Raw genomic sequence first — 22,372 nt, 5'->3', positions numbered from 1 at the left:
TGCCTAACCTACTGAGCCACTTGGGCATCCCTAATTCACTTGCTTTTTACCCCTGTATCCTGCGCTTGTTGGTACCAAATGTTAATCTTTTATATCTGGTAACACTTTCCCTGGTAAAGTACAGCTCCCCCAGATATATCCATAGTTATGCCATTAGTTTCTTTTGATTGACATTTGCTTGATGTATTTTTCTCTGTCCCATTACTTTGAAATTTTCTGTATTTAGTCTCAGATGAGTCTTTTGTAAACGGGTTACACCTGAATTTTCTCTGCTATTCTGTTTCCCCACTTGGGCAAGCTCAGGCTCTCCCATCTGTCCTTCCCACTCTCAAAGGCAGAAAAAGTGAAGCTTCAGATGCCCTCCAGGTGAACATTGACTTCAGCCTTCTGCTTACCCCTCAGGGTTCCTGCCTTCCATTAGTTTTTGATCCAGGACTATTTCTTACTAGCTTTCCAGGTCATTGATACATTCAAACGATTAATTTTTTTAAATTTTTTTTATTTATTTATGATAGTCACAGAGAGAGAGAGAGAGAGAGAGAGAGAGGCAGAGACATAGGCAGAGGGAGAAGCAGGCTCCATGCACCGGGAGCCCGATGTGGGATTCGATCCCGGGTCTCCAGGATCGTGCCCTGGGCCAAAGGCAGGTGCTAAACCGCTGCGCCACCCAGGGATCCCTTAATTTTTTTTTAATTTTATGTTTTTAATTATTCTCAGTAAAAAGGTCAGTCAGGGTATTTAGTCTATGCATATTCCAAGAAGCAATAATTTATTTTCAACAATGTGCAAATGCCTAACACTTTTACATAAGAGCCTCCTTAGGATGGAAATTGGTTTTCAGTATTGACTGTGTAGTATTGATTTGTCATAAATAAAGTTATGGATGCCTAACATTGTATCAGGAAGTTAGGAGTATACACAGATCATTTGTTCAGGATTTAAATTGAGAAAAATTTCCAATATTCATAGGGAGAAATGGCTAGAAAGTATGAGAAATGTAGATCTGACAAAGTAAAAAGAATTTCTGTGTCTCAATCACCTCTGCAAACTTTACTTCGCAATCCTAACTTCAAGATCTTTTGCTAATTTTTTCTCTTTTCTCCAAAAGTTTTCATCTTCTACTACGTTCCCAGATGAAGTCAGGAAGCCAGTTTTTTATTCTCAGTACACGATTAATTAATTCTTACTGTTGGGTATTTACACATATAATTTCCCACACTTCTTTTTTAAAAATTTTATTTATTTATTCATGAGAGACACAGAGAGAGAGAGGCAGAGACATAGGCAGAGGGAGAAGCAGGCTCCATGCCGGGAGCTTGATGTGGGACTCGATCTCGGGTCTCCAGGATCACACCCTGGGCAGAAGGCAGGTGCTAAACCACTGAGCCACCCAGGTGTCCCCAATTTCCCACACTTCAAAGTTCATACCTCACCTCTGTTGAATTATGCCATCTTTCTTTTTCTTTCTTTCTTTCTTTCTTTCTTTCTTTCTTTCTTTCTTTCTTTCTTTCTTTCTTTCTTTCTTTCTTTCTTTCTTTCTTTCTTTCTTTCTTTCTTTCTTTCTTTCTTTCTTTCTTTCTTTCTTCTTTTTCTTTCTTTCTTTCTATATGTCATTTCAGGTTCATGCTTCTGCAAGGAATCCACCTGACAGGTCTCTGCAGTCATCCAAACAACACTTGTTATAATTACAAACCCCATTTTAAAGTAGGCAGAGTAAATTGTCTATGAAAAGACTTAATGACTACAAAGGACATTATTTCCTGGTTTTAAAACCATATCCCTCCTTAAAAACTGTTCTCTAGTAAACTGAGTTTGGAAATTCTAACTCATTTCTAATTATTTTGAGTTCGAGTTGGGAAAAAGTTAGGTTTTACACTCTAAACACTCAAATACGGCAAGAGGCAGGGATGGGAGTTGGGGAACTTTTTCTGAAAGACAAATGAGTGTCTTTGCGGCCCAAGGCTATTAGTATCTACTTTTATTTTCTTTCTATTCATGCCTCTAGATGTAGGCCCAAAGACTAGCAGTAGGAATTTTAGAAGGATAAACAAGAGCTTTTTAAGCTGGTAAGAGGTAAACAGGTCTAGAGACTCAAGCTAATAAAGATCAAAGACAAGATCTGATCTGAATCAACTTGCACAATTCGTGTGAACCAGATAAAGCCCATAGGAGTCAGACCCTGTGTCCTGGGCAAGTTAATTCAACTCACACTCAAGGACTACATTAGGGTCACTTAAGCAATGGTGAATACGTTGTTGGTTAATGAGAGAAACTGTATAGCTTTTCAAGGTTTAATCTTATTCTAACTTGTGCCTTATCTATAGGCAACAGTTATGACACTCCTGATCAAAGCACTGTTTTGTTTTATTTTACTTTATTATTTTTTCAAAGCACTGTTTAAAAAACAATGTTCTGTATTCTAGAAAAACCATTACCTAGTAGAAAAAGCATTTTAGGGCAGCCCAGGTGGCTCAGCAGTTTAGCGCTGCTTTCAGCCCAGGGAGTGACCCTGGAGACCAGGGATCGAGTCCCACGTCGGGCTCCCTGCATGGAGCCTGCTTCTCCCTCTGCCTGTGTCTCTGCCTCTCTTTCTCTCTGTATCTCCCATGAATAAATAAAATAAAACCACTAAAAAAAAAAAAAAAGAAAGAAAAAGCATTTTATTCTCCTAATTTAGATAACTGTTTCTCTGGGCAGCCTAGCTGTTTGGATTTTAAGGCCAAGGGGAATATACTTATTATTTCCTTCATCTCACTGAGGACTTAGATAGAAATAACACCTGCAGTGTTGGACTTGCAAGTCTAGATCTAAAAAATGCTACCTAAAAAAAGGAAACCTCATAGCCTATTCTTCAAAATACATCTTCTCATTCAGTTGCCTCTTCTTCTAGAATTTCACCACTATAGATTCATTCCTTTGGGCTAATATAAGTTAAAGTATTCAATTGTAACTCATTAGTCATGCTTTAGTGTTACTTTTTAATTTTTTTAAAGATGAATACTTATTTCTTTATAGCTAGCTGAGAAAAGAGCCCTAAGGAGAGAGAGAAACCTGGAGCTGGGAGAGGGGATTGGGAATGGGTGGGTTCTGGGACAAGGGCAACACTCTAGAAAATACTGGTTTGGTGGGAGGCTCTGGAAGGCAGTGTCTGTCACTTACTCAAGTGTGTTATTTACAGATGGCATTTGATAAATATTTGTTGACTGTGGGAAGCAGCATCTAGAATTGAGGAAGGAAAATATAAAATGGGACCTAGCAGAACTCAGAGACCTCTACTTGTCAACTCTGCCCCAGACTGGTCCTGCTAGTACATATGTATACTTCCGTGTCATGTGTTGTGCATTATGCATGTATCCTGGGTGCTTGTCCGGACCGGCCCAACGTATTGCAAGCATCTTAAAAGCAAAACTGTACCTCCCGCTTTGTTTTTCTCAGTTCTCTTTGGTGTTCCGGGCACCGTGGGTATCCCACAATGTTTCTGACCGACAGTCTGTGCTGGCAGCTATCAGCCAAAGGGAGGAAGAAAGCATCTGAGTCATCCCGGAGTCAGCCAAGAATCACAGTCAAGTATAATTTTCTTCATAAATATTACAGTACCTTCTCATGCTCAAAAACAAACAAAAAACCCGAAGGACACATTTAATGGGAAGGAAATCTTAGGCTCTGGTTTAGCACAGCTGCTAGAAATAAAGGAGAAGGAAAACTGAAACAGAATCTTTAGGAGTGTAAATATCTCCCTAGAAAGAGCAGGTCAATCAAAAGTTCCAACTAGAGATAATTTCTAAAAATAACATGTATATCTTTTGACTTTTATAGAGGAAGGCCCATAATTGGTTTTCATAGCCTGAAGCAGGGCCCACTGTCCCTGATGCCTCCCTAGCCTGGGTAGGGCCCAACTGATTGCAGGGCTTAAATACCAGTATCAAGAACTCCGTTTTCTCAGGACATTATTATTTTAAATTATTGGGTTGGAATAAATCAGCATCATACAAATTTGTTTGCTCTCACATTATACTTTGCAAATCTAGACTTTTTTTTTTTTTTTGCATGTAATATAAATGTCAGAGTTCACATCTAACGGTAATAGCAAATACAACCTTAGTGCTGATTTCGTGCCAGTCTCTGTTTAAAGCACCTTCGGTGTGTTATTTTATCTTATTCTTATAATAATCCTAAGAGGGTGGTAGTACTTGTCTCCTCAGTTTACAAAGGTGAAAATGAAGCCCAGGGAGATTAAGCAACTTGCTCCAGTCGCAGAGGCACAGGTTTTTAGGATACTCATAGAGTGTGCCAATCAACAGTCAATCTTAGAACATTTTTACCCAAACAAGGATCCCCCATACTATGAGCAGTCGCTTCCCTTCCTCCCTCCCTACAGTCTTAGGCAAACACTAATCTTTCTCTATCATTTTGCCTAGCCTGAACTTTCCATATAAATGGAATAATACAATGTATGGTTTTCTGTAACTGGCTTCTCTGATGAACACTTTTTGGCTATTATGAATAATGCTGCTATGAACATTCATGCACAAGTTTTTGTATAGATATAAATTTTCAATTATTTTGGCTATATAGCTAAGAGTGAAATTGCTGGATCATTTGTTAATTCTATGATAGTTTTTTGGGGAACTGCCAGACTATTTTCCAACACAACTGTACCATTTTATATTCCCACCAGCAGTGTATGAACATTCCAATTTGTCTAGATCTTCACCAACATTCATTATGTCTACCTTTTTGATTCTAGCCATCCTATGCCTGAGCCTAGCCATACTGCAAAGTGGCTTCTCACTGCAGTTTTGATTTGCATTTGCCTTATGGCTAATGATATGTACCATCTTTTCTTTTTATTTTTTTTTTAAGATTTTATTTATTTATTCATGAGAGACACAGAACTAGAGGCAGAGACACAGGCAGAGGGAGGAGAAGCAGGCTCCATGCAAGGAGTCCAATGCGGGACTCGATCCCGGAAATCTGGGATCAGGCCCTGAGCCAAAGGCAGATGCTCAACCGCTGAGCCACCCAGGTGTCCCTGTACCATCTTTTCATGTGTTTATTAAGTCAGGTGTATGTCTTCTTTGGAGAAATGTCTATTTGGATTTTTTGCTCTTTTTTAATTGATTTATTTGTCTTTTATTATTGAGTTGTAAGAGTTCTTTATATATTCTAGATATGTCTCTTGTGAGGTAGATGACTTGCAGATATTTTGTCTCATTCTGTGGGTTGTCTTTTCACTTCTTGATGCTATCCTTTGAGGTCAAATCTTTCTTGATACTTATCTTCAACTTTCTTTCTGTTAGAAGCTGTTACAATGAGTTGAATAGTGAAACCCCCCACCAAAGTTCACATGTTGAAGTCATAACACTCACGACCTCAGGATGGGACTTTATTGGAAATGAGGTCATTGCAGATGTAATTTGTTATGATGACATCATACCCTGATCTAACATGACTAGTTCCCTTATTAAAAGGGAAAATATGGACACAGGAGGGTACACAAGGAGAATGCCGTCTGAAGACTTGGAGTTATACTGCCATCAGCCAGGGAAGCCAGGATAGAGCCTGGAACATATCTTTCCCAGGAGCCTTCAGAGAGAACATGGCCCTGCTGACTCCTTGATCTTGGGCTTCTAGCCTCCAGAACCATGAGGGAATAAATTTCTGTTGTTTAGCCTACCAAATTGTGATACTTTTTTACAGGAGCCTTTGCAACCTAATATAAATGCTTAATTTATTTTTTTCATTTTAGCAGTTATTTCCAGATCAGAATTTGAAGTTTAATAATATACCATTTCCTGATTTGGAAGCCTAATGGCATTGACCAATTCCATGAAAAATTACATTAAATTTGGGCTCTATCTTTACTATTCTGTTGACAAGTACCTTAGGGTTTAAAGAAATTATTATCAAAACATTATTAAAATATTTTGGTGTTTATAACCTTCAGTGGACATTTAGGTGGCCTACTTGACATTTCAGTTGCTTAACCCCCACTTTTCCCTACTGAATAATAAAAATGATTTTACCCAGTCCCTCTTACTTCCTCCTGTGAAACAGGGAAGTGATCTTAAACTCAGTACTCCTAAACTCTGCTTTAAGAAACCACCCATAATAACACTGTTTTTATTTCCAGTGATTGGTTTAGAAATGTATAAAATTCAGTTTTGGCAACCCAGGAAGAATTCTTTTGGGGGGTTTTTGAGAAAAGTTTCCTTGCTCTTGAGAAAGAGACACCAAAGAAAAGGTTCCTTCTCTCTTGTCTGATGCAGCCCATGTCCTGTCCACAGGACGCTCAGTCTTTTGGAGAACTGCTCACAGAGCGGACAGAGTGAGAAGCTGGGTTCTTGGTGAGGTTGCGAGCTGTGACTAAAGACTGTCTTATCTCTGCACTTATGTGAGATGATAATTTTCCTTAATGTTTATGCTGATTTGATTCAGCATTTTGGTTTTTGTAGGCCAAAGCATCTAAACTAGTATATAACTGTTCCTTTCTAATAATCTTTCAGTTTACTTAGCTGAAACTTTTTGCTAATGTCTAAGCTCTATAAGAACTCTGTTGGATAATTATATTGCTTTCCTTAGTGCTCTAAATATTTATTAATTTGTGATAGCTTCAAACATCACTAATTGGTGCAGAGCATGTGTGCTGCAAATAGGTTACATTTAATGAGATATTGACTCCTCTGGTCCTTGGGTAGAGTCTGGAGTAGCTATAAATCTCATGGTAGTCATCTTTGTCCTGGAAGCAAGCAGCGCCCTCCATTTATTGAAGAGTGCTGAATAAATATCATTTTCCGATGTGTATACTGAATTAATATATCGTTTAGCTTAATTTCAAAATAATTAGAGAAGATATTTAATAATGTTAAACCTAAAGTTCACATAGAATATCAGTAAACTAAATTGGAATATCAATTAAATAATTAATGGAACAGTCTTCTAGTAGCCTGAAGTTGGCTATATTTCTCTTTACTACATATCCCTTTAATGTGTTATTGTCATTGGCCCTAAATTCCCTGTGGGAGTAGGGAAGGAATAGCAAACTCAAGAGCACTCGTTTAGAACACAGACCACCTGAATTCCAGTCTGTGTGTGCCACCGGACTGGGAGTAACTCCTCTAACCTCTCCAGAATTCAACTTATCCATTAACATGAGACTTGGATTAGTTGATCCATGGCAGACCAAGTGCTTTATTTTGATGGGAAAAACAAAAAAAGTTTCTTTATTCATTGTTTAGCAAATTTGCTGCTTATTTATAAATAAATGCTGTTAGTTACTCAGGGATCTTACATTTTTTTCCTTTGTTATGTTATTTATACTATATTTAGTCCTCTAATTTTTTGGTTTTCTAATGTTAAGTGGTAGACAGCAAGGATCTTGAAAATAATAGGTGGGTATAGCAGATAATGTCATACTACCTCCTCTGATAATGAATATTAACTTAATAATAATTTAAAGTATTATATCCTGGGCACCTGGGTGGCTCAGTTGGTTGGGCATCTGCCTTCAGCTTGGATCATAATGCCCCATCCTGGAATTGAGTCCAGGGTAGGGCTCCCTGCTTTGCGGGGAGCCTGCTTCTTCCTTCCCCTCTCCCTGACACTCCCCCTGCTTGTGCTCTCCCTCTGCCAAATAAATAAATAAAATCTTTAAAGTATTATATTCTTGGGCAGCCCAGGTGGCTCAGCGGTTTAGAGCCGCCTTCAGCCCAAGGCCTGATCCTGGAGACCTGGGATCAAGTCCCACGTCGGGGTCCCTGCATGGAGCCTGCTTCTCCCTCTGCCTCTCTCTCTCTCCCTCTCTCTCTCTCTACTGTGTCTCTCATGAATAAATAAATAAAATCTTTAAAAAAATAAAGTATTATATTCTTAAACTGAAGATGAAACTCTGTGTAGGAGAATAAGAGGAAGTTAAAGACTGAAACATAATCAGTAGCAAATTTATGAAATCCTGTTCCCTCAAAGAGTCTTCATGAAGTCAAACGTAAAATGGCATGCAAACAAAACCAAAATACCCACAAGGACATCCCAGAATAAAGCAAAACAGAATTTATTATTATTCTTTTGAAGGTAGGTGGGATTCTAAAACATTTTGGTTGCTTACTCATTTTACCTCCATTACAAAATCACAAGTCCTTAAATGTCCTTCGTGTGCGTGTGTGTGTGTGTGTGTGCGCGCACATGTACGAATGGGAGGAACAAGAGGCAAGAGGTTAGCAAAGAAGATAAAGAAGTTACTTATCTCTTTCTCAAAGAAATCTCAGAAAGACAGGATGACCCACCTATATTTGCTACTGCAATGGTGAAGCATTGTTACCACAAGTCTGGAAAACTGAAGTATTTAAGACAAAACACAAGATAACGTGTTTCACACCTAAAAGCATGATAGACTCTAGCTTACAGGTAAGGTGAGGTGAGGAGATTTAACACGTAGAGTTTTAAATATCTCTGATCCTAAGTGCTTTGGCTGCAAAAATAACTTCAAAGGAACATGACATGACCTAAAGTATAGGGACGAGTCTCTTATCTGAGCAATAGAAGATGTGGAGTTCTTTTATCAAAATCCATCCCTGCACGTTCTATATGATATCTGAACACACATGGCACCAACCTGGGGGTTCACTTCCTGTTCGGGGTTCTGAAGTGCCTGGGCCAGGAGGGGAGCCTAAGGGCTCTGGTTATTTAACACAGTGGGGAGAGAGCAGCTTTGAGGTATCGTAGGATACAGACATCTTCTCTGGAATCATCACAAACACACTACTGTTTCTGGCAGAGTTTTTCAACACTGCAAACGAACTAGAATTCTCCATACCATTGTATCTGTTCACATACGTGTTCATAAATTATTACATACTTACCTTGGGTTGGGATACAGCCCTTAAAAAGGCAATGACCCTGCCTTCATGGAACTTGCATTCTTGAGAGGCAGATCGCTAATAATGAAACAACAAACAGAAGCATTGGTTCAGAGAGTGATGAATGCCGTGAAGACTATAAAGCGGGGCCCAGTCTTTAGAGAGGAGACTGTGGCTATTTTCCACTGTGTGGTCAGGAAAGGCTGTCTGTAGAGGGGACATTGGAGCCGAGACCTAAAGGACGCGAAGATGCCGGCAAGCAAAGTACCAGGCAAAGGACTCCTCCTTGGGCAAGGACCGTGCAAGAGGACTGTGGCCAGGGCTGGGTAGAGCTTGCGGACTCCCAGGGACCGCGGGGAGGCCTCTGCGGCCCAGGCGTCGTTATAGCACGTGGACGTGAGGTTCCAGAGCTGGACCAGGAGTTTCGCGTTTCTGGTCCTGCCATTGGTATCCACCGGAGGTCCTAAAGCTGGACTGAAAAGTAGGTGGCTTAGTACAGTGGACATTTAAAAGTGCAGCATGGCACTCCGATTTCGCTTCTTTTGAGACCCAATTTCTAATTCTGCACGGGTCAAACGACACCCCAGCCCAAGCTGTTTGCAGTCGCCGCCGGATTGCTTGCACCCGGCGTCCCGTGCTGACAGCCTCGGAGGAGGAGTGTGACAGTTGGCAGGCGCAGGGAGGCTCGCCCGAGCCAAGTCGCCGCAGGGGCCGGGGCTGCGGGAGGGGAGGGGGAGGCGGCTGTGGCTGCGCTGGGGGCGGGGGGGCACGGCTTCCCCTGCGAGCCGGGCGGCGGCGCCCACTTGGACCCGGGGGTAAGGAGGCGGGCCCCCTACGAAGCCGGGGCTCCTGGGGCCCCCGGTTGTTCCATCCCGAGGGTTCGCCGGCTAACGCCTAGATTTGACATTGAAGACAATGCTGGCTCGGGGTCGGTGGCAGCGGCGCGAGCAGCCGAGGCGGGAGCGACTTAGGGCGTTTGCGCTTCTCCCCGCTTGCTCCGCCCGGCCGGGCCGCGAGCCCCTGCGGCTGCACCCACCCGCGCCCGGGCGCTGATTTAAAGCCCAGCTCCGCAGGCCTGCAGCTCAGACACTGCGGCGCCCGCACCGCCCGGCGAATCCAGCTCCGGGTTTTGGGGCCCGCCTGCGCGGAGAGGCGCGCCCACCCCCCCCCCGCGTGCTGACCCCCGGGCTCCGCGGGCTCCGCGCAGGTCCCCGCGCCATCGCGTCTGTGTCCCGGCCGGCGACCGCGGGGCACCGCTCCGGGGAGGGGCGGGCGGCCCTCCCGACATGACCCGCAGCACCTGCTCCCTCGGGCCTCCTCGGCGGAGCGAGCCACCCGGAGCCCGTCTCCGCCGGGAAAGCGAAGCCTCGAAGTCTGGGCAGCGACCTTGGCCCGCGGGCGCCCGCCCCGCCTCCAGGTGCGGCCTCGGGGCGCCGCCCGGCCGTCGGGACAGCCGCGCGCTCTCTGCAGCCACCGCCCCGATTTAAGGCTCGGCGGGACAGTTCTCTCGGTCTTGTGCGCCTCTGTGTTTGCTTAGTGTCTGTCTCCGGGATGCCCCCCTCCCCGCACGGGGCAATGGTCGTTGTTTTTTTTGTGGGGGGCGCAGTGCCGAGCTCCCGGCGCCCAGGCCCCCGAGGCCGTCTCCTTGGCTGAGTGACTGACTACGGCCCCGGTCCTGCGGCCCCGCGGCGGCTGCGAGGCTCCCGGGGGCGGGGCTGCCGCAAGCCCCGCCCCCGTCAGGCCCCCGCCCCCGTCAGGCCCCGCCCCCCGCCTGTCCCAGGCGCCGGCCCCCGGGGGCCGTGCGGTGTTTTCCCCTCCGGCCTCCCTCGCGCTCTCTCTGCGGCTGTTGCAAAACCCGGAGCGGCGGAGCCTCAGAGCGGCGGAGCGGCGCCGCCCCTCGCGGCACCTCCCCGGCAGCCCTCGGCGGCCGCGCTGGGCATGCTCAGTCGGCAGCGCCGCTTCGGGGCTTGGAGGAGGAAGCCGGGGCGCCCGGGCGGCGAGGAGCGGCGGCGGCGGGCGGGGAGATGGATCCCTTTACTAACGGTGAGCGGGCGGCGGCGGGCGGCGGGCGGCGGGCGGCGGGGCCGGGCGCCCCGGGGCGCGGAGGGCGGCTGGCCGCGGTGACACGCGGGGGCCGCGGCGGGGGCGGGGGCGGCGGGGGCGGCGGAGGCCCCCGGGCCCGGGGCTGGCTGCGGGTCGGGGCCGCCGGGCGCGGGCGCCGGGGCCGGGTGGGCGCGCCGCAAAGTTCGGGCGGCTTCCCGCGGCGGAGGGGAAAGTTGGCCTCCCGGGTTCGCCCCCGCGGAGGCGGCGCGCGCCGCGGCTCTAGGGCCGGGAGGGTCGGACCGCGGCCGCTGCCTGCAAACTTCTGCGGTGCAGGGAGCTGGGGTCCTTCGGCGGCGCCTGCTGCGGGGCGGGGTGGGGGGGACCCGCGCAGAGGAGGGATGCTGCTGGGTCCTGCGCTGCCGCGGAGCTGCCCGCCCGCCCCGGGCCCCTGCCGTGGGTCCCGGGGGAGGCCCCCCCACCCATCCATCCACGCATCCACCCATCCCTGCAGGGCGTTCCAGCTCCCTTTCGGGGGCTCCCGAGGAAGACCTCTTAAATACCAGGGGGTCCGTCATGCTGATCTCACAATGTGACTTGAGGCCAGAGCCGGAGCCTTGCAGGATGCCCTGCAAACAGCCCCAGCTCCTCACGGAGCGGACGCACACGGTGGATCCCACCCCGGGCAAAACCCATGGCTTTGCTTTGGCCCCCCACCCCCCAAGTGCTAGAGTCACAATACAGGGGTGAGATGTCTTCACCGTTTTTGTTTTTGTTTTTGTTTTGGTGGACTTGGAGTATATGGGGTTTCCTTTTGGGGGACCAGAAAGTAGGAAGGATGCCGGCGAGGGAGAATTGACCCTAAAAATTAAGACGATTCAGTCTGTGGCTGACATGTGTTTTTCTTGCGGGTGGTGGTTGGTTGCTCCAGGTGGACAGTTTGTCGCATTAGTAGATGCGAACGCCTACTCCTGTTTAGGGTCGGTGGCCACCCCAGAGGTAGAGGCATTGTCCACTGGACATCCCAGGCCCTAGCCGGACTTTCCGTAAGCCTGTTCCATACATGGGACTGCGAATTATCCTAATCTCCCTGTCCCTAGTTCAGGGTGCTTTCTTCTACTGCCATCTTCCTGTCTGCACTGTCTCATTAGGCTCAACGGTGGCAACTTTAATTCTGCATTTTCTTTCTCAATCAGGTTCTTTTATTAAATTATTTTTTAGAGATTTTATTTATTTATTCATGAGAGACAGAGAGAGAGAGAGAGAGAAGCAGAGAAACAGGCAGAGGGAGAAGCAGGCTCCATGCAGGGAGCCCGACCTGGGACTGGATCCTGGGACTCCAGGGTCAGGCCCTGGGCTGAAGGCGGCACCCAACAGCTGAGCCACCCAGGGATGGATCCCTCAGTCAAGTTCTGTTTGTAATAACTAAGGCTCTAAGAATAGTCAGGTAAAGTCACTAAGAGAATTAAGGAATACTGGAACCAGAAGTAAACTTAGAGAGCATCCAGTATTTTAGTGTCAAATACGTTTCATATAAATCATTATGTCCTTTCAAATTAATATTCCAAGCCTTTTTCTTTGTCTGAGATAGAATATTTGGAGCTTCCATGTTCACAGGACTTTTTAAATGTGAACTTTCGACTTAAAAAAAAAATTCCCTCGCAACAAGGCTGAGTCACCCATTTGGTCAAGACTGGTGCTAGCCGATTTGGTAGACCCGTGCCTATAGAATTAAAGTACATTCTCACATCTTCCAACTGGAGTCTTTTCTCCCCTCTTAAAATATGGTCCTCTGTATGTGAATATTTGCAAATCGTCACATTGGCGAGGGCAGTGGAAAAGCCCCAGAGAAGTGAACAAAGACAGACAAACGCTTCAGCGTCTATGTAGGAAATTGGTTTTTTAATCCTTTTCCTATCTTCCAGATTTTCACAATCTGCTGGAGAACAGTTTGACAGTGCATTTTAGTTAATGTGTTAATCACTCCTTGAAGGCTTATCTAAGTGTCCTTTAAAAGGAAATAGAAACTACAACACCTAAAGTCAGCCAAAAATTAGCTCCTAGCAGTTTGAGGTGCTTTTCTGGGTTAAGATGGACTGTTTATTTATTTCAAAAGTTTTGAAGGATAGCTGTAGAATTTTTATAGTGTCTTTAAATGGGACTTGTTTAAGCATGTTTATCTTTGTACTTAATTCTGTTGGGTACAGAGGATATCTACATCTAATTCTTCTCCTTTAGGTCTGGGGGTTTTGGTGCAGAGTATTTTCTTATGCAGAGAATTTAAAATTATAGGATTTATCAAGCTTGATATTGGCTTTTGCACATTCACTCTCTTCTAATAAAATCTTCACCACTTATACTGTCTCATATATATCTCTGCTTATAGGAGAGGTGTGAGAGCTTAACAAACTAGTTTTGGCAATTCAGAACCACTTATCTTTTAATTAAAATGTTGTCAATAGTTTCATCCTCTGACCTGGAAATTTGTAGAAGAGGCACATTTAGTTTCTGTTTTGTGGTTTTGTGACTTTCAGTACTCATCTATTCCAATAGGGCTTTCTGTGCTTTCCCTGTTTTCCATCAAAAGTTGCTGCTGGTGTGGCCCATTTGTCTTGGGCCCTGCTCTCTGCCTGCTCTGCCTGCTGATAATGGGTTCATTTGATGAATATCCTATGTTAACCTGTCCAGGTAACATGCTGCTTCAACCTGTTTAATATGCTTATCTCCAGAAAGGTTTATAAGAAGAGACTTCAGTGTCAGGAATTTCCACTGGGCTCAGGAGTTATTTTTGATCTTGCCCTTGGGAGGGGACTGCTGACTGTTACACTGCAGACTGGATATCCAGTCTGGCTTTGGATTCTTGGTGACTTTTCTGGGGAGAAGGATGTGCTGGACTAGTTACTCAAGATTGATTTGGCAGTAACTATTATGTCTTGTTAGGCCGTTAGAGATGACTTCTTAGGAAGTAGTGATTTATATATCACTAAAACCCAAAAAAATAATGGCAACTCTCTAGATCTTTTGATACATGTACTAGGTTATGGCAGGTAGTTATTTGATGACTGTGTTGCTTTATTTCTCTTTATTTCTTCTCATTTACATGCAGGATTAGAGTATTTCAGAAGAATTTAAATTCATGTTAAGGAATGTAAATGCCAGGGCTCACTCTTAGAATCTGATGATGGAGTTCTAAGGTTAGGGCCAGGAATGTGGGACTTCATTTTGAGGATACTAGAAGTATTCACCAGAAGGGAGCTTTTGAGAACTTAATTAGGTAGGCAAATTCAGGATTTGGAAGCATATTAATGGAGGACTTTTTTTTTCTTCTATGAATACATATATAGTAGACATATAACTATAACTATAACTATATATATATATATATTCCACCCCCTCCCCCCATGCTTTTTAGTTTGTGGTATCTGGAGGGTGGAAAAGCATTGATATTTTGAAGTCCCAGAACTGAAAACATAATTTAAATGGTTCATCATTTTTTTTTCTTATGAACAAAGCTCCCAGGAAACACTTTGGTACTACAGCCTGGTTTATAACCAAACAAGGGGAATTTACCTGTCTTACAAACTGTCTTTGTTTTTGTTTTCAGATTGCCATCCAATTGAAAATATTCCCCAACTTCCAAAATGGGAAATCTGGAAAACAAATTAGACAATTCATGGGTTGTAAAGCAGTATAAAATTGTGATTTCATCTTTTGAACTTAAAAATAACAGTTGTCCCATAGTTATACATTTTCTTTTTTAAAAAATGGTAGCATCATCTATCAAAAATATGAACTTACCACATTATTTATATATATGCGTGTATATATATATATATATATATATATATATCTTCTGTGATAGATGGCCACCATGAAGGAAAATCCTTAAAAAATGGAAGATTGTTTCTCCGAGTGATGGAATATAAAGTAAAATATATATCTTTATCCTTCTGTCTTGAGTTTTCCATTTCACGTGAGTGAAATAGGACTGTACAGGAATCAAGTGTTAACATCATTCAGTATTCTAAAGTTAAGGCTGTAATTAGAAAGTATCCATTTTTAAAGAAAGCAGTGTTGGTTGGGGAGACCTTTGCTTTGCATAACAATTTCCAAAAAAGTGTGTCGTGAGACAGCATATTTTAGGAATGATTAACATCGGTGGTTATCCCTTATCCATAGGTGATCCTTGAGAACTGAAAGATACATAACTGGAAGATTGGTTATAAGGAAATTATCATATAGAAAATAAGCCAGTAATTCATTCAAACACTGTCTTTTGAATGCTCACTTACAAGGAGATTTTTCTGCTGGGCCCAGTTGCAAGAAACCCACAAACCTGTCAGCAGATACTGCTGACCTCAATAAGAGAAATGAAATGGAAGAGTCTAGTTTTGTATTCATGCTAATATAAAACTAAGAAGTATGGAAGAAACAAAAAAGCAATGAAACTTTAAGATAGTTTTCTAATTAGGAAGCAAATGTACAGAATTGTCTTTATTACCTTTTCATGTAACATCTCTTACCAGTAAGTTCACATTTGTAATGATTCATTGTAATACTCCTGTTGGGAAACAACAGCATTTTGAACCCTCTCTGTGAAAGCATTAGGAAATTGAGATATGAAGGAATTTAGCCAAGGTTACCCCTGAAGTTGCGATGGATCTAGATTAGGCCAATGTCTCTGGGCCGTTGAGGTTAGGACAGTGTCCCTGTGTTCTGTTGGTTAGTTACCTCATGTCTCCAAAACTGTAGGAGGTTGGAATGAGGGCTAATAATATACTAGTAGATCTTTCCATAATATTATTGGAGCAACCAGAGAAAGCTTTTTTTTTTTTTTTTCTTTTTTAACTTTGAATCCCTAGATATGTACATTTTCTGAGCATTCACAGGAAACCAGGGTTGGGGATGGAGAGAAACTTTGGGTGATTCAGCTCCTTGTATATCCATCCAGTGGCCTTTGAAAGAAAGCTGCTCATTGCCTTGGTGTTTCTTCTATGTCGTAAACATGACAGAACATAGTTTTTGTTCCTTAGTTTATGGAAGGATGGTCAGGATTCCCTTGTAACTTGATTCGTTGTTGTAATCCAATTGTGATTGTCCTGGGATGCCCTGTAGGACTTTGAATCCAAAGATATTTAGGGAAAATTGGGACTTAAGAGAATAAGTGATGAAGATGAAAGAAATGTAGAGGTTTAAGGAAAAGGGGAAAGCTGATAGGCAGAGATTTCCTAAATGGTCATGTCTTGAGCCTTGCAAATCTTTGGCTGAGAAATGACTTTAGTTTGGGGAGCAGGACACTGATGTATGAGGTTGAAAGATGGAGGAATTGAAGTGGGAACAGGCAAGTAGGTGGATCTGGTTAGGCAAAAGTAATTGAAGGATGGGGGGATTAGTGAGTTAAGACTGGCATCTTATCTTATCTCCCTGGAAGGAGATGACAACATTTGCCGCAAGTTAAGTGATACACAATGTACTTCTCTGTCTCATAGTCAGAAAATTCATAGTTATTTGTAAGGTAAGACTGTTCACTTTCCTGGGGGCGTCTGGCTAACTCAGTTGGTACAGGATGAGACTCTTGATCTCTTGGTTGAGTTCAAGCCTCACATTGAGTGTGGAACCTGCTTAAAAAAAAAAAAAAAAGACTTTCCGGAATGTTTTAGGTTTCAAGAAAAACATCACTAAGAGGAATATGGAGTCATTGACTTTGTAGGAGCATAGTGATTGCAGTTACTGCTTTTTAGTGCCTGGTTTTCCTTCACTTTTCCACTGATGCTTATGATTGAAAAATGAATTAATTTACTTTTTAAAAATTTCAACCTTAGCATCTAAACCAAGAGGAAACCAGTTCATTTACCAAAGTAAAGAAAATTCAGGCTTTCAAGGGTGTTTGAAAAAACAATGGAGAAGCAAGTTCAATAGTAAAAGACTCTTTGAAGTTCTTTTCCGTTAGAATGTTTTGCTTAATAAAGGCCTCCTGAGCATTCCTTCCACATATTTCAAGAATGCAGCCACCAAAATAAAACTTAAGCTGGTTGTTTGGACTTTTTGTAGATTGAGGGGTTGGGTAGTCCAGAGTTTTGTCTAGACCCCTGGTGGTATCCAGGGAGGCCAAGCTAGTGGATCTGGGAAGAAGGGTAAGGTAAAGGTAAAGGCTTCTTGATGCGTTTATGGGGAGAACTTCCTAAGCTGGGCTAACAGGAGAATGGAAAGTGTAGTGAGAGAATGAGTACCTTTGTGGGTTGGGTGAGCTCTTTCCTTCATGGGCCTTGGAGCAAATAATGACCAGGCCTGTGTGGTAGTGTTTCTGAGACAATTGCCCCAGGTGTCATTCACTGCCCTAGATGAACTTTCAGGTGGGCAGGGAGGCTTTGGACCATGATATTTCTCACAGCTGAAACTGTTATTTCATAAGATTTAAAAGAGTTTTAGAACAGTCATCATTTCAACAGCATTACACCATTCCAAGGTTCTTTTTAGAGGAGAAATGCATGGTAATTAGTGGGAGTAATTGAGGACAGCTAAATGCTTTAAAGATCTTTCTTTAATTTGGTATTGGTAGTGTGATTTGATGACAAAGTAGTGTAATCCTTGCCTAGTTTCTTCTCATTCCATAATTGTCAAAATGTCCTCAATGGTTAAGAAAGGGAGGCTTCTGTGGCCCTTGGAGCTTGGTGGTAGGCACTAGTATGTTCAACAGTTATCAGAATAATGTCCATGAATTTGGGCTGATTCCTCTTTTATACATATTAGCAGTATTTTCTCTGCCCTCTAAACTAAATGCGAAGTACCTAAGCCCTTTGGGCCACTGACATTGTCCTTTCACTCTCTAGATTGGTGGCGAGTTTAAGAAAACTCTTGAGTGTAGAGTATTGAGTATTAGTGGGAGTAAGAAATGCTTTGCTCTTTAGAATAGCAGCCTCACTTCCATTTACATCAGTACAGGCTACTGAGAGGCTTGCTAAGTTTTTATCTGGAGGAAGCACACAGAAAAATAATTAAACGTAAAAGGAAAGTCCAGCCTGATTTGGGAATTAGATAATAGTGTTTTGAATTAGGTAGAAATAAGCAAATGTTCACTAAAGAGTCACTAACTTTGCTCCAGTGCAGTTCATTGCAGTTGAGTACATAATTCTGTTTTAGTTAATTACCAATTCAGGAAACACTATTGAGATAAAGATTTGAAGAATCCATGCATAGAAGCTTTTCTTGGCAGATAATGAAATGACAATGACTATTGGTAGACAAAAATGCTGCAATCCCAGACTTTTGGATAATCGTCACTATCATCATTTTTAAATGAGTTAGTGATAGGCAAACTGACCCTCAACAAATTGTAAATTTATGGCAAAGTTTTTGCTATGAAGATTCAAGATTATCATTTACCTTGTGTTTTATTAGTCTGATAAGTCAGAGGGAAAAGTATTTCAGAATTATCAGCAAAATAATTTTTTTTTCCAAATCCCTCTGACATCAGTTCTAGCAAATTTATTCACCAGTTGAGGTATTTTCTAACTCATAAGCATTCTGCATACATTGAAGAGTTCTCATATATTTTCTTTGGAGATCTTTGGTGCTATGCATTCTCTTTAAATCACTCACAGGTGTTCTTTATGCCTAATGCCATTTTTCATTTTAAATAAAGAATAACGATAGGTTAAGATTCTTTTGAAACTATATCCAAATAGTTTATGGAATTAAAAATAAAATTTTAGGTTTTGCTCTTTAGAAAGTATTTGAAGTTTTGTAGATTTACTCAAGAGATTAATGAACACAAATATTTAGGCATCATTATCAGTTTCAATTACTTCTTATGGCTGAGTCTTTCTCAGGGGTGCCCTGAGGATTGTCGAGGTGTGTGAGACTTATGTTATGAGGAAATATTTTTTAAAAATACTATACCTGATAAAGATTGTAAATTTGTTTGGAGAACAAGTTTGATATAAATATAAACATTATGCTAAATAATTTAGCCTTGAAAAGGAAATTGAAAAATTAAGCTCAATTTTATTTTTTACCCACAAGGAATGACTGAGATTAGCTAACTTCTAAGCGAGTAAAATAGCATATCTTTATGTGAATTCTGGTCATTATGACAGTATTCCACACTGTTTGTATTCTTTAGTCCGTGGAATATCGTGCTGCCCTGCCCTGCCTTAATGTGATGTGTTTTAGGTGTCCTCTAGCCTGAATCTTAACTAGAGTATTCCTTCTGTGGTATCAACGGTGTTTTTGAATTGGTGATTGTTCAGTAGAATTAAATGGTTATGATCAGGACTTTATACATTATTGTAAATTTTACTTCTTCTCTTTGTTCTTTATTAATTTCATTCTAACAACCAGGGAAAAATACAGGAATACACATGTATATTGAATTTATCGTACAAAAAGTTTTTTAGGAGATGAATGCTTTGGACTTAAGTCTGTTTTATTGAAACCAGGTAATACTAAGATTCGAATGTACTTAAATTATTTTCTTTTATATTGTTATTTTCTTTTTAATTTCTTCTTACATCCTAATAGCCTTACTGCATCTGTTTTTATCAAGACTAAAAATATTGCAAACCAAAATTAGTGTCCCACGTCTCCTTGCTCCATTCTTCTTTTGGGGAGTGAGTAGTTGGGGTCAGAGAAAAACCATAGAGGGAGTATTTTAATACGGATTCTTCTTATATACCATTTTAAACTGTATCAGCTAACCAGTATTTTTAAAATTTGTTTTTGACAGGCCCCCACTTAACTCTTTTAAAGAAAATAATAGCTTTTAAAAAGATATCCCTCTCAAATAAATATATTAAAATATACCTTCACTATGTGCTAACTTGTTCCAAGTTGTGTTCTTAAAGCTGGAATACAAGTAAGTGCAGTATGCTTTCTGCCCTTGGAAAATTTACTTTCCAGCAGAATAAATAAAAAAAAAATGTGTATGAGCACACAAATTAGTACACTCTCTTTGAAAACAGTCAGACTTGGAGGAGCGCAGGTCCTGTCCCACATTGCTTTCCTTAAATATATTTAATTTTATACTTTGTTTTTTCATTTTAGAGATCTACCCATGAATCTACCCCCTTTTGTAAGGCTACTGCATAGTGTAGCATAATGGTGAAGAGCAATTCATACTGCCAGCATTCAAATCCAGGCTCCTCAGTCACTGGCTCTGTGACTCTTGTTTTAAAGATACTACCAAGATGCTTTCTTTAATAAGTTTTGTTAAAAAACCAAAATGTGCACAGAAACTCAAAACCTTTTCTAATAACATTTGAGATCTGGAAGACATGGTGGTTTGGGCATATTCCTGCCATAATGAGATTTTGAAATTTGGGAAACAAATGATATTTCTTGTATTTGTTTACTAAAGGCTAGAGGCCAGTATAGGAGGATTCTTTGCATTTCATATTTATTAAGAATTATGCATTTGTAACACTTTCAGGGAAGTGTTGCCTAAGTAGAGGAACTATTCATTTCTACATTCAGTTTAATTCTGGTTTACATATGTTTTCCTGGTTCTTTCCAGCAAGTGTAATTTGCAACACCTTGCTGTTCATACAAGTAGGTCTTGTTTTCAGTGTTAAATCAGGTATTAAATATATTTTGTCTCTTAGGTGGGGTTGAAGTAGTTAGGAATTTAAGACCAAAAGGGGTAGTGTTAAACATGAAGGTATAGAATAAAGGTACTTCTTTAACTGGTAACAAGGTCTGTATTTCATAGGCATCAGGAATGCAAACAAACCTGTCTATCATACAGTGTGTTTCAATACATACCTGTTTTGTGTTTTCACAGAAGCTTAAGAAACTAGTTTTACTAGTGAATTTCTATTTCTTCTAGTACCTGTTTACCCTTACTTTATTATTATTTTTGCTGAATGAATGTAACTTGGCAACACCTTTTTGGATCTAAGAGTCTATTGTGAATTTTGGCAATTCACCTCCCTACCTCCATCCTGCCAGAAGTCTCTGGGTCTGTTGTTTGTTTTTTCTCACAAAGATAATATTCTGAACTTCTGAATCATTAGTGATTTTGACTAAACAGCAAGGTGAAGGAGGTAAGAAATAATCTTTTAAGTATTTGGTGGCTATGTGAGTGGATTGCATTGGAACAGAGTAGAGACATTCTTCTCCTTGAGTCAGGGTTGTTCCTGGGAGACCTCAATGTTAGGAAGATAGCGTTTTCCCACAGGAATAAATTATTGGAGTTCACAGTTCTGCCCAAGAATGTCCAAGGACGCATAAATGGTATATTATGAAAGCAGAGATACCACTTGTTTAGGACTCCATTTTTTGAATGGTGAAAACCACATTTTCAGTTCTGTGTTTATGTACATGCTTGTTCAGCCAAGAACCATCAATTACATATGACAGGAAAAACACAGTTGTCTTATATCTGGTTCCTACCAGAGTTGACACCCAACATAGTACCCCACATGTTAGACGCACATGTTAGATGCTTTACATTAAATGTTATCTGAGACTAATACTTTACACAACTCCAAAACAAACTTTAAGTAACATTTATGTTTTTACTCTTTTAATGTGGGTTTTTCCCAAGTAAAATTAAATTTCAGTGCTCTTTTCCTTTTTCTATATATTTTTCTCTAGCAAATAGAGTAATTCCAAATCACTTTTTTTGAATGTTCGTATCAGTGTTCATTCAGCTTTTCTTTCCCCCGAAATGTGTTTTGAGTTCTTGCTGTGTTTCAGACCCTGTGCTTTGTGTAGGGAAGATAGTGCTAAATGAGAAATGGTCAAAGTGTTTGAGGGGAAGGGGGATGAAGGTTAGTGGAAGGGAATCTCTTACTCTGAAGCATTTTCAGAATCAAAATTAAAGAATGACCCAATATTTTCCCTCTCCTTTCGTCTTCTGTGCTTATCGCATAGCTAGAGAGCTGCTTTGCATTTGAGAACTACATGATGCACTTAAATCAGTTTCTCTTTTTGCAGTGCTGTGGGTCTTCTGACTGACCTGTTCAGATACTTTGGGGATCTTTGGGGATACTTTGTCTGGGGATAACTGTTCAGATACTTTGGGGACCTTTGGGGATACTTTGTCTTTCATTAGAGAGCCACAAAAACAAATACCAAGTCAATTAGATGGGACTTTTAAAAAGAAATTTCCTACTATCAGAATTGGTCAAAAAGGCATGAACTGGTCATGCATAAGAATTCAAGTGGCCTCATGGATAGAGTAAAGTAGAGGAAGCTGTCTCATGGCTGTCACTTAGACAAAGATATTGAAAGGCAGGATTCCCCATTAGTTTACACAACAGAATAACTAATGGTCTGAGTTACAGTATTACAACATGAGCTGAGGTATGAAAGCATGAATTTAGACATGACACTAACCGGAAAGAAAAAAATGTAGATGTTTCTGTTCTGATGTTAAAAGATAAAAATTAAATGACATTTTGAGAAGAACAACACTAACTACTAGTACCCAAGTAAAGGAGATTATAATATATAAACTGTGAAGACATTTTTTCAAC

The 22,372-nt window shown here is 41.7% G+C and overlaps 2 protein-coding genes across 5 annotated transcripts in view; one reads left to right on the top strand and one right to left on the bottom strand.

Annotated features, from left to right (window-relative positions):
- Window positions 1-520: 520 nt before the first annotated feature.
- On the bottom strand, window positions 521-10,012 carry LOC125754831 (cyclic nucleotide-gated channel cone photoreceptor subunit alpha-like). The gene is made up of 4 exons (XM_049108169.1): window positions 9,124-10,012; window positions 8,859-8,933; window positions 3,415-3,502; window positions 521-1,655 (listed from the first exon to the last, which is right to left on the bottom strand). Exons 1-4 carry the CDS (start codon window positions 9,298-9,300, stop codon window positions 1,444-1,446), a joined length of 552 nt encoding a protein of 183 aa, XP_048964126.1. The 5' UTR covers window positions 9,301-10,012; the 3' UTR covers window positions 521-1,443.
- Window positions 10,013-10,738: 726 nt separating this feature from the next.
- The window catches only part of LOC112654107 (leucyl and cystinyl aminopeptidase), a 108,658-nt gene continuing 97,024 nt past the window's right edge, over window positions 10,739-22,372 (top strand). For 3 of the 4 annotated variants that reach the window (XM_035714239.2, XM_049108162.1, XM_025438422.3), the window contains exon 1: window positions 11,525-11,641. In XM_035714239.2, coding sequence (XP_035570132.1) covers window positions 11,590-11,641 — 52 coding nt within the window. In that variant the 5' untranslated portion in view covers window positions 11,525-11,589. Of the gene's footprint in view, window positions 10,899-11,524; window positions 11,642-22,372 lie in introns of those variants that run through there. The other variant, XM_025438423.3, reaches the window with a different exon arrangement.

This window comes from Canis lupus, chromosome 3 (genome assembly GCF_003254725.2).
Source record: "Canis lupus dingo isolate Sandy chromosome 3, ASM325472v2, whole genome shotgun sequence".
In the NCBI taxonomy this organism is placed as follows: domain Eukaryota; kingdom Metazoa; phylum Chordata; class Mammalia; order Carnivora; family Canidae; genus Canis; species Canis lupus.
Note: the sequence above shows the minus strand (reverse complement) of the source record. Positions and strands in the feature narration are given on the sequence as shown.